This window comes from Pteropus medius, unplaced genomic scaffold (genome assembly GCF_902729225.1).
Source record: "Pteropus medius unplaced genomic scaffold, Ma_sr-lr_union100, whole genome shotgun sequence".
NCBI lineage: Eukaryota > Metazoa > Chordata > Mammalia > Chiroptera > Pteropodidae > Pteropus > Pteropus medius.
Window position 1 is genome coordinate 1,433,522 of NW_024350319.1, and position 16,806 is coordinate 1,450,327.

The 16,806-nt window shown below is 39.1% G+C and overlaps 1 protein-coding gene across 3 annotated transcripts in view; it reads left to right on the plus strand.

Annotated features, from left to right (window-relative positions):
* Positions 1-16,806, plus strand: part of DNAJC6 (DnaJ heat shock protein family (Hsp40) member C6) — a 127,081-nt gene extending 110,275 nt beyond the window's left edge. For 2 of the 3 annotated variants that reach the window (XM_039838497.1, XM_039838495.1), the window contains exons 12-19: positions 451-885; positions 3,555-3,689; positions 7,601-7,669; positions 8,732-8,866; positions 11,212-11,475; positions 14,057-14,199; positions 15,822-15,998; positions 16,576-16,806. In XM_039838497.1, coding sequence (XP_039694431.1) covers positions 451-885; positions 3,555-3,689; positions 7,601-7,669; positions 8,732-8,866; positions 11,212-11,475; positions 14,057-14,199; positions 15,822-15,998; positions 16,576-16,677 — 1,460 coding nt within the window. In that variant the 3' untranslated portion in view covers positions 16,678-16,806. The remainder of the gene's footprint in view (positions 1-450; positions 886-3,554; positions 3,690-7,600; positions 7,670-8,731; positions 8,867-11,211; positions 11,476-14,056; positions 14,200-15,821; positions 15,999-16,575) is intronic. The other variant, XM_039838496.1, reaches the window with a different exon arrangement.

A 16,806-nucleotide genomic window follows, 5' to 3' on the forward strand; every position in this document is an offset into this window, starting at 1 on the left:
TAGATATAAATACTTAAGTACGCCTTACTCTTGATCTGAGTGCTTCCTTTACATCACCTCATGTAATTCTCACAGCAGCCATGAGAATTAGGTACTATTTATTACCCCATTTTTCTGAGGAGGAAATTGAGCTCCAGAGAAATAAAGTAACTTTCTCAGGGTCACAGAGCCAGTAAGTAGTGGAGTAAGGATTCAAACCTAGGCTGTCTGGCTCCAGAGTTTCTGCTTTTCACTCCTCTGCTATGCAGCCTCTCAAATGCTCAACACGTGATAATTGAATGTAATGTGAAGTACATCAAGTTTTCTATTGGAAAGGGTCTGAAAGCATTGTTTGCTCAGGGCTGCACCTTCTCTCTTTCTGGGGCGTGTTATACATACACATATGTTATAACAAAACCAACAATGCTGTGGCTGGTAGCTAACCATTTATTGGCATTTTTTTTTTTTTAGATCAGAAATCGGAGAAATCATTCTGTGAGGAGGACCACGCAGCCCTAGTGAATCAGGAAAGTGAGCAATCAGACGATGAACTCCTGACCCTTTCCAGTCCACACGGCAATGCCAATGGTGACAAACATCATGGAGCCAGGAAGCCCAGCAAAAAGCAGCAAGAGCCAGCTGCCCCTCCACCCCCTGAAGACGTGGACCTTCTGGGCTTAGAAGGGTCTGCAGTGAGTAAGAACTTCTCCCCGCCAGTGGCTCCTCCCACCAATTCTGAACTTCTCAGTGACCTGTTTGGGGGTGCAGGTGTGGCTGGCCCTACCCAGGCTGGACAGTCTGGGGTGGACGATGTGTTTCATCCGAGTGGACCTGCATCTTCCCAATCAACACCACGCCGATCTGCCACCTCCACCTCTGCGTCTCCAACCCTAAGAGGAGGAGAAGGTAATTTTTTCCCATGTTGCACCATACTTCTTGGTTTTTAATTATAACCTTTGAGGCAAACAGGTAGAATTGAACTTTCCTAATAAACTGGACTTTTCTGGTCCCCTGAAAGTCCCTCAGAGGTCTATATCTTCATTTAAATGGGGAACACAAGAGGAAATAGAAATATTACCCATTTTGGTAGGGCAGTGTAAGAATGGATAACTGAGTTCCTTATCCTCACTTTAATTTTTTTTTCAGAACTTTAATACCTGAGCTGTTTTGGTTACTTCTGCTTGAAGATGTAGATTGAAGAACTATTAACAATAACAGCTAATATTTGTGGGATATTTGCCAAGCATGGAATTTAATACTAAACATGAATTCAGTTCTTATAAAAAACCCAGTAAATAGGTGTTATTATTGTCCCCAGTTGAAGAAATAGAGTCAAATTAGTTGCATGCATTTATACAGTTAGTAATCAATGGGGCCAGTATCCAAAACTAAGACACTCGACTCCAGAACTTTCCCTCAGTTTTCCTATAATGCCTTCCTGGAATTATAGTTTTCTGAGTACACTTTGGCTGTGTGCAGAAGTACTTACTTACTTCAAGATATATATTTAAGGGACTCATGCCAGTAGCACAGCTGACTGGAGCAGAGCAGTTGGTGGCAGGTGAGGAGTTTGAGCCCCATGTGGATCAGTTAGCTTTACTTTGCTTATTGCTACAGACTCAACCCATCTTTTGACTGGCCGTCCACAATTTTTTGACATTTGCAGGACAGTGTAGCTGGGTAAGCAGAGGTTCTTTGTAGCTTCTGAAGAACCAGCTCCCCCTTGTTACCAAGATGACATCACATTAGGAAGAGTAAAGAAAAATGTCTTAACTCTCCAGGCACATGGTAGGAACTTTTTTTCCAAGCTCATCCTTCACTTCTCAGGAAGCATTGGGCTGGTCTTGAGTTGTGGTAGTTCAGCTGGAGTCAATCTTTATGAGTGAGTCTCAGAATTATAGAATGTAGGTGCAGAGGCTCAAACTCCTGCACATTACTGGTAGAGCCAGGATGTGAACCCAGGTGTCCCAAATCTCAGGCTCTTTCTCCACACTTCCTTCTATCCAGTTCTTACTTTCCAAAATGAATAAAATCTGGCATTTCATTTGTCGGAGAAAAAAATCCCCAAGATCCAAGATAGCATAGTACTCAATGGTCACATGTTAAGATCATGCACATTGGTGACTTTTGATGATTTAATTTGTATTCCAGTGTTTGTGTTCCAGTATCAAAACTAGAAGAGACCTTTGAGACATTAGGTAAATCTATACCTCAGGTGACAGACAATGAAATTGAGGCTAGATATATTGATTGACTTGTCCAAGGATACACAGCTGATTAGTGGCAAACTCAGATTTAGAACTCAAGTATTCTCTCCCCTAAGATGAAGTAGAAAGAATACAGACCAGATTTTAAGGCCTAGATTTGAATCCCAGACTGACACTTAACTATCTGTGTAGACTTATCGATCAAACCTTAATATTCTTAGTTGTAAAATAGGGATGCATTGTTGTAAAGACTAAATTTTCAGTTCTCGTTTTACAGTGTGGAGTTCACTTTTAGTTATTGGAGAATGCCTCTAATTTAACATAAGTTGCTATTAAAAGCGTACCAAGTAATAGTGAAAAGATCTTAGCATCCTCCACTAGTTGGCTTCAAACTTAGATGCAGAGAGATTAATCCAGTGTCCTCTTACAGTTACTCTACAAATCTCAGTGTTCTCATATTATAGAAGAGTATTAAAATATGTAAGGGATATATGTTGTGTAGCAAAGTGCCTGACAGATACTTGATTCACTGGTGCCTGACAGATACTTGATTCACTACACAAGGCTAATCTGCTGCCTACTAGATACTGGGAGAACATTATGGCAGGGAAGTCATAGCTGAACACATTAAACCATATATCCTACCTGGACTATGAGAGTAGGATTTATTTGTTAACTCATTTGATTTTAGTTGCCTATTCTTAAATAGGTCAATACCACTCTAGGAAGCAGTCAACTTATTCGTTTTATATTTAAAGATTAGAAAGTGACATCTAAAGAAGCTAAAGAGAATTCTGTTTCTTGCCCAATAATGAAATATTAAAGGCCAACTACATACATGCATCTCTGCATGGTTTTCTTCTCATTCACTTCACACCTTGAAAATTAGTGAGATGCCTTTGGGAAATTTCTGGAATTTGGAGTCAGGAGACTTGAGTATGAATTCCAGCCCTATATTTACTTGATATTCGGCAAGAACCTTGGCTTCCTAATTACAGTTACATTGTCTATAGAACAAAAGTAATACTGCTTTTGTGTGATGGAAGATAAAGATAATTGAAGATCAGCTGAAATGTTCTTTATGAAAGGCAATATAAACCTTAAGTAATGATACAATATTAGTATTGTTGCATTGCTACTGGAAACCTCAGCTGCCCACTTTGTTCTAGTCTTAGTTCATTCACAAACCTTTGTTGGCCCTGGAGGAAGTTTTAAGGATACTGTGGGCATGTAGAACAGCCCAAGAGGCGAGTACCATCCCGATTTTTCAAGTATTTGGCCTAGGGCTGCAATAGTGAAAACTCTTCAATATTTATTCACTGAATGAACTCATAGGACAAAGTAACACATTTTTCTTTTGTTTTCTAGGTGCCACCTTTGACCCATTTGGAGCACCTTCTAAACCATCAGGTCAAGATTTGCTGGGTTCTTTTCTGAACACATCCAGTGCTTCCAGTGACCCCTTTCTTCAACCTACGAGAAGTCCTTCACCTACAGTGCATGGTAAGGAAGTATTTTATATTGTGTTCAGTGGAACATAGATTTCCACAAGGTATCTGTAAGTACTTAGATTTAAAAGCATCCTGTAGGTGTTCTGGGGGTCGGGGGTGAGGTGGAGGAGAAGCTGCATAATGTATCTCTCTTTTTTGGAAAGTAACAATTCACATTAACAAATTAAAAGCTCCAGGATATCTTGCTGCAAACAAGCCTGCCTAATTTTATTTTACTCAGCTTTTGCAAAACTTATTTGACTGTGAAGTTTTTTTATTTTTGCATTAGAACTACATGCTCAGAATTGTAAGACACCATTGATTATAGGACATTTCTTTATTTTATGTACTGATAAGGAAGAAAAAAGTCCCGCTGCTTTTAGTTGATTGAAAGATGGTCCTAGTTGGAGAAAACTTTTTTTTTTCATGCCTACAGCACCCTGTCTTCCCAGGTGGTCTCCTATCCAAGTACTAACCAGGCCTGACCCTGTTTAGCTTCCGAGGTCGGATAAGATCGAGCGTGAAGAAATCTTTGCAGTGTGGAAAAATATGAGTCTAAAATTAATAAAAGGTGATATGAGCATTCCACAAAGTTAGTAGTCTACAGAACAAAGTTTAGAATAAAACACTCTGATGTATTAGAGCTATTCTATCTAATATGAAGTGGTCTTTCAGCACTTGAAATGTGACTGGTCTGATTTGAAATGTGCTCTAAGTATAAAATACATCCCAGATTTCAAAACTTAGTACAGAAAAAAAGAATATAAAATATCTCATTAATATCATTTATATTGATCCCTTGTTAAGATAATATTTTGACTAGATTGAGTTAAATAAAATAAATTATTGAAATTAATTTTACCAGTTTCTTTTTACCTTTTTAAATGTGATGACTAGAAAATTTAAAATCACATATGCAGCCCACATTATATTTCTGTTAGAGTCTTAGACTGTGTGGAAAGAATAGTAATCACACTCATTTGTAAATGCAAAAGGATATCATTTGGGTACCATTGATTAAAACCAGAGCTCTTCATTGAAGGACAAATGGCTTTGAGCTAGAGAATTGTAGCTCATTTTTGATGTTGAAGGCTACTGAACATTATTGGCCTCAACCTAGAGAGTGATGTATTGATGAAGGCACCCTCAGCTTGCCTGGAGAATGCAGTCCAATCATCAGCTCGACCTCATGGAAGCCTTGCAAATGCAAAAGGAAGATGAGTTGTGTAACATTAGTCAAACTGGAACTGGACTGAAAATGAGAGATCAGTTTGGAATAACCTTGATGGGTGATTTCCAGTTGGCCTTAAACTTCAGACTATTTGAAATAGGTCCACAGGACATATAAGAAATGCACCTCTCACCCGTGAGCAGTACTCACCTAAAAGAATCTCCTGATTGGAAGTTTATCACCCTGAGAAGAAAGATGCAGGGATAGAGGTGAAAGCTGTTGGTTTTGCTCACTTACTTAAAATATAGGTCACATCAGATGACTCCCTATTTCACTCAGCATGGCTGCCAGAGTCCTTAATATGGCCTTTGTAGGCCCTATGTGCTCTAACACCCCAGCGACCTCATTTTCAATTCTCTCCCTCTTGCTCTCTCCATTCCAGCATTACTGATCTCTTTGCTGTTGCACTGGCTGTCTCTTCTTTTCCCTAGATATTGGCTACTCTAGCCTATGGCTAAACCCTTCACCTCCTTTGATCTTTGCTCAATTGTCACCTTTTCAATGGGGTCTTACTGACTGCTCCATTTCACCTCACAACTCATCCTCCTGCCCCTACTCTACATTTTCCTTTCTGTGGTACTTATCAACTTGCAATATACTTAATAGTTTACTTACGTGTTATTTGTTTTTGGTTGTCTGTTCCTCCCCACTAGAACCTGAGCACCACCAAGGCAGAGATTTTCATTCATTAATGGTTCCCGCATGCTTAGAAGAATTACTGGCACACAGTAGATGCTATTTATCTATCTGTCTTTCTTTCTAGGGTATAAATATAAAATGAATTAACTCACTTTTTTTCCTACCTAAGTTTCTTTGATATATAATGATAGATAGATAAGGTTATATATCTTCTTAACTTTAATACTTTGAATTTATTGTTTTCATAAGGGTACTACCTTTTTTGTCCCATAGGCATGGATATTCATAATTCAGCATGGCATTTCTGAATCCAGTTTTTTGTTTCTTGTGAGCTAGTTAGACCATGTTGTTTATCGCCCCGTTTAGGCCAGTTAGCACCCCTTTGTTTTGTGGCTACACTTCTCATTTTGACCTGTGTCTTGCTGCTGAATGAAAAGAATTGTTCACTACCCTTGCTGAGAAAGCCATAATCATTCCACTGTTAGTGGAGCAGTTGCATCTTAATATAGAGTAACATATAGGTGAGACTCAGATGTCAGATTGCCCACCTCCAAATCCTTGGGGAATTTCCCTCATATTTCCACAAGGTATCATCAATTTCTTCTGAAAATCAAGAAATATTGCCTTTGAGCTCTAAAAATGTTTAATGAACATCTACTTTAAAGAGAATGAACACTTGGGACATAGTTTTGGAAGAAAAAGGTAAACAAATAATCACAATAAAAGGCAAAAGGGAGAATAAAAGTATCAGGTAATTACTTTTTAATTTGTATATTCCCATATCTCCAGCAGATTTTAAGTTTCTCAAGGATAGGCAGCATGTCTTTTAGTTTTCTGTTCCCTGGTGAGGTGCCTTGCATATGGTAGGTGGTCATAGGGATTCGTGGGTTTGATTAGTAATAAGGTTGATGTTCTGATACCCAGTTCCACATCCTAGTTGGATATAAGGCCTAAATAAGAATGTAAAGGAAATCAAACAGTAAATGTTAGCAAGATGGTCTAATTTCCACCATAGTTTTCAGGGCTCACTTTGGAATAAGAATCGAAAGGACAGAACTGTTACTGCTGATAATGGCATGTTCTTTTTAACTTGATGAGAAGGCACAAGATGTTTTGGTTTGTAGTAAGCAAATAAAACAAGTGAATAAAGTCTTGATAATACTAATCTTGGTGATGTGATGATTCTTTTGGTGGTGGTAGTGTCTGTGTGTATGTTTTAAATCTCAGTTGCAATGTTAGTTACTATTTGCATTTTACTCACCGATTTTATGGACAGAACCTAGAGGTACCCTAGAAAGAAATTCTCTCTTATGACATCTTGTTTCTTGTTTGGATTTTATAGATGCAGGAAAACCTTACTACCAATGTGTATTCCTTTAATACACCTGATTTTTTTTTTTAGCTGAACATTTTTAAATTCTACATTTGGAATTTTGAAGCTGTAATGAGTCAGTTTTGAGTGACAGCAGTTACATCCCTGACATGAGCATGGTGGATAGCATATAGTCAGTGCCCAATACATGTTCTGAATGACTCATCATTCTCAATTCATGCCACAGCAGAGGAGAAAAAAAATTTCAGTTCTAACTTGATCATGTCTCTTATACACTTGTTAATGCCAACCAAAGGAAAATTGATTTTTCCCCCATCTTTTCCTATTGCATACTGACTTTAGGTTAAGTATAGAGGTGGGACACACAAAGACGAATAAGATAGTTTCTGTCTCCAAGAAGCTCACAATTTAATGAAGACAGACAGACGCACAGTTATATTCAAAGTATGTCAGTTTGGAGGTAAAACAAAGGTGAGCCAAAGAAGGAACAGAGATAAACGATATATGGCTTTTACCAACCCCCATGTAAGTAACCATAGATGAAGGTACAAATTATCAAGTGCTGCAGAACGTAGTGAGAACCCAGAGGGAGGAATGAATCCCTTGGTATCTTGGGAGGCCATGCAGATTTAATGGAAGGTACAGCATTTTCCCGTGTGAACTCAAAAAAGTGAGTGCTGAGCTATCTTGTTTTGATTCTTTTTCTTTTCCTCATTTTTAGCATCTAGTACACCTGCTGTGAACATTCAGCCAGATGTTTCAGGAGGTTGGGACTGGCATGCTAAACCAGGTAAAGGTCAGCGGTTATATATATTTTTGGTGCACATTTAACCAGTTGCTAAAGCATAATCCTTTACCCAAGTTGCAGACTGTACTTACAGAGTATTATAGCCCATCTGTGTAATTCTTGTTGATTTTTCCTAAACGCTCATATTCTGGTGGTACTTTTCCCATTGTACTCGATGACATGGTAGTGCTGTGTATTATATATTATTTAACTTTTCTGAGTCTCATTTGCTGAATGTTTGTCTTGACACTAAAATTAGGCAGATTTGGATATGTATCTAACTCTACCACTTAGAAGTCCTTGATGTTTTTTTATAAGTCTGAACTTTAGTGTTGTTATCTGTAAAGTGGGGTCATAATTCTTGTTCCACACAGTTATATAGTTTAAGTGAAATAACTTATATGAAAATTTCTGGCATAGAGTAGATGCTGAATAATTTGGATGGTCTTTCTACTTCACAAAGGACTTGTTTCAGGGCTGGATTTGTCTGTGATAAACAAGCTGGCTTTCTCCTGGATAGATGGTATTTATTGAGATCCTTCTTGTGTGATTGCATTCCCAACACTGTGCAAGTTATACACATCCAAACATCGACACACACACACACACACACACACACACACACACACAATGTTCTTATCACAGCAACTTTCTGAAGCAGTCGCTGTTTCCTTACTTAACAAATGAGAAAATGTTGAAGCTCAGAGAAGCTAAAAAACTTGCCCAAGGTCTCTCAGCTAGGAAATAGCAGAGACAGAAATCAGATCCAGGCCTGACTATAAATCCCATAGGAAAGAATGAAGTCAGGTGACAGGACAGGTAAACACTGGACATAGTAGTTCACAGGTGTGGCCAGGAAATGATATATGCCTTCTCTATGCCCTGTCCCTGCTCCAGGGCACTATTCACTTAAGTCAGAAAAGCAAGGTCTTGCAGTTTCTAAATTATGTCCAAACTCTGTCCTCATTTGCCCTTAGAGACAAGACAAGCTGTAACTCTGGATGTCTGAATTTCAGAATTCAGTTACTTCAGAAAAGTAACTTATTTTCAATAATCTTATTTCAGGAGGGTTTGGAATGGGAAGCAAGTCAGCTGCCACCAGCCCAACAGGATCGTCTCATGGCACTCCCACTCATCAGAACAAACCCCAGACTCTGGATCCTTTTGCTGACCTTGGGACACTAGGTACAACCTTAACAGGTTAAGATATTTACTTATGGCTATAAAACCTCAAATCTAAATCTGTAGTGTTACAAGAAGCTGGTACCTAAAATCTTGTGTATTCTTAAGCTATACTCAAACCTGAGATTGGCTTTTCTAAAAAAGGAAACAGGCTTCAAATAATGGGTTGGAACTAACCCATATTCATTCATTTCTCCAATGCCTAATTTTGGATTGGTAACATGAATAAAGTTAGATCTTCCAGGAGCATCTGACAACAGAATTTGGCTACAGCAAAAGTAATGAATGTATAGGAAAATGCTGAGAAGCTGGTCAGATAGATTCGAGCCACATAGGTCCAGCCGTGCATAGGTCATCCTGTAACGTTACTACTGAGATCTTGACACTATTATCTCTCTTCTCTTCATTGACTGCAGTGCTCTCTGTTCAGTTTGTAAAATTCTATTCAGAAAATAGACTGAATGTATAGTATTTCCAAAGTGTTTTTCATCATATGCTAATCGTTGTTGGAAGATAAGTGTTCCATGAGCATGTAATTTTGGAAACGCTGGTTTGATGGCAGGAGGGCCCAAGGGCTGGTGAAGAGAGGCTTCATGCACTGAGTTACAGACTGACAGGGGACAATGCTAAGCTTCTGAGCACAAGCCTTGCCATTATCTTTTCCAATAGCAAGTATTTATTGAGCCTTTATGGTATACCAGCGTGTGCTGACCATTGCTGGGCATTGCTGGGCATTGCTGGGCATTGCTGGGCATATGAAGTTACATTTTTTTATACCATATAATGCTTCTTAATTCACTTAATTCGGGGTCTGTGAAGCACTTTTACATAGTCATTGTGTCTTTACAATATACCTGTGACTTAGATATAGTTCTGATCTTACAGATGAAGAAGCTGGGGTTCAAGGAGGTGAAGTTTTTCACTGATCTTCAGAATAGACCATTTCAGCTATATTCCCAGTACTTAGCACTGTATCTGGCACATAGTACATGGTCAACAAATACTAATGAATGAATGTATGAATGAATGAACAAATAAATGTATGCAAGAATGACTGCATGAATGAGAGGTAGAGCTGAAACTCAAAGTCAGATTGACTCCAAGTCCAGTAGCCATAATACAATATTCCCAGGTGGGGAAGGAAGGAGGACTCCCAAATCAAAATGGAGGAAAAGTATCTATAGAAGAAGAGACAGAAAAGGATGAGTTGTAGTGAAAAGCTCAGAAATTGTGTGAAGGAATTAGGGATATGGGTGCAGCAGTGAGCCTGACATTTGGAGGTAGTAGGATGCCTGTGGTCAATTCCTAGCTCCATTAACCAGCTCTGTGATTATGAGCATGTCCATAAACCTCTCAGAGCCTTGGTTTCCTCATCTTTAATGTGGGGCCAATAGTACTACCTGCTTCCTAAAGGTGTTGTGTAGATTGAAGGCAGTAATATACATAAACATATTTTGTAAACTCTAAAGAGCTATATAAATGCTAGTTATTTTATTATCACTGTTACTTTGGGTTTGGTGCATGAAAGGGTCCCTGGGGATCACATTTCAGTTTCTCGTTTTACCTCTAAACATAAGCCATAACTGGTCTTCGTATTTTGGAGACAACCCAGCATGTATGCAGTGAGTACTTAAAAGTTAGGAGAACACAGAATCAAGATTGTACTTAAATTCTCTGCACAAAGTAATATCATTTTTTAAAGCTGGAATAAGATTCTTTGCCCTGTTCAGAGTTGCCAGGATAGTGGCTGTGTTTACTCCCCTGCAATGAAATGTAAGTAGTGTGAAACTGAAACCTAGTTGTGAAATTTCAAAACATCTTTGTTTACTCTTGAGCATTAACCATGTTTATACTTATAACAAACTATGATTAGTCCTGATCATTGAAGTTTAAGTAGCACCTTAATCAATGAATATATTTTGTTTTAGTCTCTCTTTTTGGCATTTGGTAGTTTTCACTCCAATGAAGAAATAGTCTGCTTAGAAGGTGGGAAGGAGGAGGAGGAGGGCACAGTGGGAAGAGCCAGCGTTCTTCTGGCTTGGAGTCAAAGACTTGGATTCAAGTTCTAGTTCTGTTACTTGCTAGCTGAGTGACTTTTAGAAAATCACTGAACTGCTCTGAGCTGCAGTTGTCCATCTAAAGAAAAGATGGGGCTATTAATACATACCTAAAAGTGTCATTTGTGGGGATTAAAGGAAATCTATACCTGCAATTTCTTTCATTATTAGGTAAGTTAATTGTGCTGTCAGTCAAGGCAATTTCCACTAACGTCATTGCAAACAGTAACCTCAGACACAAGGGTTAGAGGCTACTCAAAATAGCATCGCCTTCTTTCTCCCCTACCCTTTTTATTTTCCCTGTAGGTAGTTCTTCATTTGCCAGCAAACCCACCACGCCAACCGGATTGGGTGGAGGATTTCCACCTCTCAGCTCGCCACAGAAAGCTTCTCCCCAGCCTATGGGTGGAGGGTGGCAGCAGGGGGGTGGCTACAACTGGCAGCAGACACAGCCTAAGCCACAGCCCAGCATGCCACACTCCTCTCCTCAAAACCGACCCAACTACAACGTGAGCTTCTCAGCCATGCCTGGGAGCCAGAATGAACGGGGGAAAGGATCAACTAATTTGGGTAAGGATGATGGTATGGAGCCCAGCTGTAGGGTGGCCTGTGTTGTCTTACTGGCTGTATGTATATATGTCTGAAAGAGACAGAAAATAATTCCAGTAGTTTCTGAGACAATCTTATAAAGATATTACATGATAGCTGCCTCCAACTATGTGCCTAGAGTACCTGGGTTTACCATGCCCTTAACACTTATCATTTTCTGACTGTTGGCTCACTTGTCTGTCTCTCCACACTGAGACCAGATGGAGGGCAGGCACTGTGTCTTTTCTTGCCATGTTATCATTGGCACATAGCATAATGCTTGGCACAGCATAGGCACCGAATGAATATTGAGTGGATGTGAGTGGAGGGTTGGATGGATCTAGAAGCTGTCATTCCTTTGGAAGAGGGAATAGAAGAGAAAGTTTGGGAACCTTTCAGGCACTGTGTTCTCACATATTCCCTTGGCTCCCGATTAGAGGAGTGTATTTGTCTTGAACATTGGTCTTTTTTATGCTCTGATTGGTGGGTGAGATCACTGGGTTTCCCTGTGATGGTTTTTCCTCTCTTCTGAGAAGAAAGGTAAAAGAACACAAGATGGGCCAACAGCTACGGCTGAAGGATACTCTGGATGGACTTCTTCTTCCTTACAATACCATATTTCATCTATGTTTCCTTTATTGTTTATTTTGTTCCTCTTTGCTCATCATTATTCTTCTTCCCTCTTCTCTTTAGCTCCAGCCCCTACCTCCCTTCTCCTCCTCCTCCTCACTCATGCTGGCTATATGTTCCCACTCCTTCTTTCTTCTCTTCTCCCTCCTTCCTCCTTCCGGCTATTTCACTTCAGCTTCCTCTATCTATCACTCACTCCTCCTCACTCATTGTGCTATTTATTTGGCACTGTTTTCTTCTTCTTCTTTTCTTCTTCTTCACTCTTTATTCTTTCTTCTTTCTTTCTTCTTCTTCCTCTTCCCCTCCCCCTCCCTCTCCTTTTAGGTGGGATTCTTGATGAGTAAAAAATGTTTCACACAGCACTGATGGTTAAATTTGAGTTTCTTAGAAGGCCTTTTATGACACATTTTGCATTCCAGATGATTTGATCATAACCAAAAATGAAATATATAGGGACATGATGAGGAAACAGGCTTTTCTCTCTATGTAATGTGAAAGAGGAAATTCTTCTACTTTTTCCTAGTAGCAATAAGTAATATTTATTGAACGTTTCCTGTGTGCCAGGTACTATTCTAAGCAGTTTTCATGTATTATTTCATATACTCTTTAAAACCAACCCCATGCTGCAGATGAGGAATCTATGACAGAGATTGATCCAGTAATTTCCTAAGTTCTTAAAGCTTGTAGATGACAGAGCCAAGATTTGAACCTAGGCAGTCAAGCTCCAGAGCCCTTGCTCTTAACCACCATGCTCTACTGGCTATGCTACAAGGGCCTTCTCACAATACTAACATGATAGTGATTCTTTTGTTGGTAATATGTAATATCATGTTTGTTCTTTGAGTTAGCAGTGGGTAGTCCTTGAACGATTCCATAGACTCTTGTAGCTTCCTTTCTATATTTATTTTGAGTCGCTTTGGGGCAAATATCTTCAATCAGCAAATATTTGTGGAGCATCTTCAGTGCAGAAGACATTGGGGATACAGCAGTGAACAAGACAGACAAAATCACTAGTATCAGAGCACTTTCATGCTTGTGTGTGCATGTGCCAGTGTATGTACAGAATGCCTTACAGTATAGAGATGACAAATGGATTTCAATTCAAACACTACCTTTGGTTGATGGGCATTGACAGCATGGACTGCTGTGTTGTGGTTTTGTTTCGTTTTAATTAATTTAACAAACATTTAAATAGCCTGGTACTGTTCTAAGCACTTTAAAATGTTAACATCAATTCTCACAACAACCCTATGAGGTAAGTAGTGGTATCAACACTGTCCCCATTTTATGAATGAGACGATTGAGGCATGGAGATAAGTAACTTGCCCCAACGTCACATTGCTAATAAATGGCAGAGCTGGATTTCAAACCTGGGAAATCTGTCTCCAGAGTCTCTGCTCTTTGCCACTATGCTGGGCTGCCTCTCCAAACAGATTGAGAAAGATTGTGAGGCCACAATCAGACGTGGAGAAAGAGACCACTATAATGGACTGAAACTGTCAGCTGGGTGTAGGAAGGAAAGCGGTGGCATGCATGGATTTTAAGTACCAACACCCAGGCCGTAGTCCCATCACTGAGACTAACTAGTTGTATGACAGGAAGGGGGAGGGGGAGAATCATGGGTTTCCTCATCTATAAATAGGTGGTACAGTGGTACACAAATTCTGGAATTGGATTTAATCTAGTGATCTAGCCTCAAGTCCTAGCAGTGCCACAGGCATGGTATATGATCCTGGAAAGACCTCTTAAGTTCTCTAGACTTCATTTTCCTCATCTGTAAAATGTGCTTGACAGTCTCATACTAAGAGGATAAGTGTGAAGATTAAGTGGATTACACATTAAAGCACCTTTAAGACTTTTAAATGTTATAGGACAATGGTATGATATGTTTAAGAGCAAAAATTATAATGAGTTTTAAAAACTTATATTGCAGAAGGGAAACAAAAAGCAGCTGATTTTGAAGACCTTCTTTCTGGTCAAGGTTTCAATGCTCACAAAGATAAAAAGGGGCCTCGAACAATAGCTGAGATGAGAAAGGAAGAAATGGCTAAGGAAATGGACCCTGAGAAATTAAAGGTGAGTTGAGCACCTGACTCAGTGTGATTATCCTGTATGTCAAAGTCATGTGACAGGTCATGTGTGTGGATCCATCAGTGTTCCTGTTCTTGGCCTCCTCACTTCTTCTCTCTACTTTTAACCAGAGTACTTCATCTTTTATCTGTTTTTGATTTTGGAAGTCTAGGTAAGATTTGATTTGGGGAAAAAGAATGTTGCTTCATTTCTTTTTTTTTTTTTTAATTTGCAAACTAGCTACTCTCACTCCCTTATTTCACAGATGAGGAAACGGACATTATCACTTCATGGATGAGGATGTTGTGTGCACGGGTGAACTCAGGTTAGCTTGGAAACAGAAGGAAGGTTATGTTGATGAATTGTGTGACGTAGTGGAAGAGTTTGTAAGGATCAAGAGAATTGGTATACCCTTCACTGATGGAGAGGCTGAATTTCTACGTGACAAAATACTAAATATGCTGCCTCTATAACAAACCGGAAGATGAAGGTCTAATCTGCTACTGCATTAAAGCATCTCTAAAACCAGGACTAGCACACCACTCAATCCTACACATTTAAAAAAAATATATAACTCATGTCCAGACAGATTCAAACAGTTGTTGAAGATGTACAGATTCTTTGATACTTTTTTTGAGTACAAAATAGGATCCTTTGTTTGTATTTGCTCTTCAGTTCACACATTACAGAGGCTTTATATTCTTTCCAAAAACTTGGTGCTCCATCTGGATAACTTTTGTTCATATGGCAAACTCTGTCAGTTTTCTATAAAAGAAAGTCATATATGTCTTTTAAACCATGCTTGGTTATTTAGTTGGTACTGGGCATTTAGTCGTTTGGGAGAGTAGCCACACTAACCTTGACTAAACCATTCATTCGACAACAGATATGCACTGAGCTCCTGTTATGTGCTCAGTGCTGATGTATTCTTACGAACACCTCACCTTAATCACCTTATTTGTTCAAACTATGAAGATCCAAACTATAAGTAATTTGAATGAAAGACTAAATGGATGAATTCATTTAACAAACTTTTTTGAGCCATGTTCAGTGCAAGATGAGTTATTTGGTTTCTGAGATACAGTGTTATATAAGAAACAGGACCTTTCCTCAAACAGCTGTGTCTCATGGCAGAGAAGGACAAACACACAGACAATTACAATAGTGTGGCACATATTATGACAGAAACATGTTTAAGGGAGTAGCCCAGAGAAATCCGTTCTTTTTTTCAAGGGATATTTATTTAGTGTCTGTGTGCCATACATACACTATACTAGACAGAGGCAGATAGCAAAGACCAAACTAGATGTGGTGTGTGTCCGCATGGAGCTTATACTTTAAGAGTGAGTAGTTAATTCTAGGGTGGGGCAGAGAGGAAGGAATTCAGACTCTTGGAGGTGAATAGTATAAAATTCCCGAGCAGGCTTTTGAAGGATGATGAAGAGTGAACCAGAAAGAAAAGGAAGGAAGTGGATGTGGAAAAGCATTTCAAGTGGAGAAACAGCTTGGAGTACACAGGGACCCCCAGGGACTTTGATGATGCTACAGTGGGAGGAATTTCCACAGTCCAAGTGGAAACCTTCTAGACTGGAAATCATTTGCATTTCTTAATTTCCCTGTGTTCACAGATTCTGGAATGGATTGAAGGCAAAGAGAGAAATATCAGAGCACTTCTCTCTACCATGCACACCGTGCTGTGGGCTGGGGAGACCAAGTGGAAACCAGTTGGCATGGCAGACCTGGTAACGCCAGAGCAGGTGAAGAAGGTGTACAGGAGAGCTGTGCTGGTGGTGCATCCAGATAAAGTGAGTGTAACCTACCCTATCCTATCACCTGTCTGGTCCTCGTTTCATTAGTTTATCAACATGTATTAAAACAGCATACTTTCAATTTGCTGGTTATTAGTCCATTTATATGATAAAATAATATATGGGCTAAAATCAAGTATTTAAGCAAATAGTTATACTTTATAAAGTTGGTGGAAAAACAAACAAACTACGTATTACAAATAACGGAATGGGGGCTTTACTTAGGTGTAAAATTCACCACTGATTAATTTTTAGGGTTTCCAAGAATTTAAGTATTTTTAGAAATGAGAATGCGGGAGCTTAGAAGTACAATCTGTTGGAATTAGACTGTCTTGAATCTTTGTCTCCAGAAGTCAATACTTCTGGATTATACTACCATACGTGAATTTCTACAGGGAGGGCATTTTGGGGGGGATCCTGGAAATTCAAGTCATGTAGATTGGGCTCTCAAAAGTGAAATAGCCTAATAGAAAAACATTTCAATAACTTAGAGCCCACATATTAACAGTGAAAAATTTAATATGAATAAATTTGTTTGTAGTATCAATGTGTGTGTTTTGCTTTTTTTCTATAGGCTACTGGGCAACCCTATGAACAGTATGCAAAGATGATTTTCATGGAGCTCAATGATGCCTGGTCTGAATTTGAAAATCAAGGCCAAAAGCCCTTGTATTAATTTATGAGCTTTTCCATCTCAGCTGCAGACCTGTGTTAATGCTTAGTGTGTGTCACAATTCTGAGGTTTTCAAAGATGAACCAAAAACTCCAGTAACATGTATCTTGTACTAAATTGTTAAACTACTTG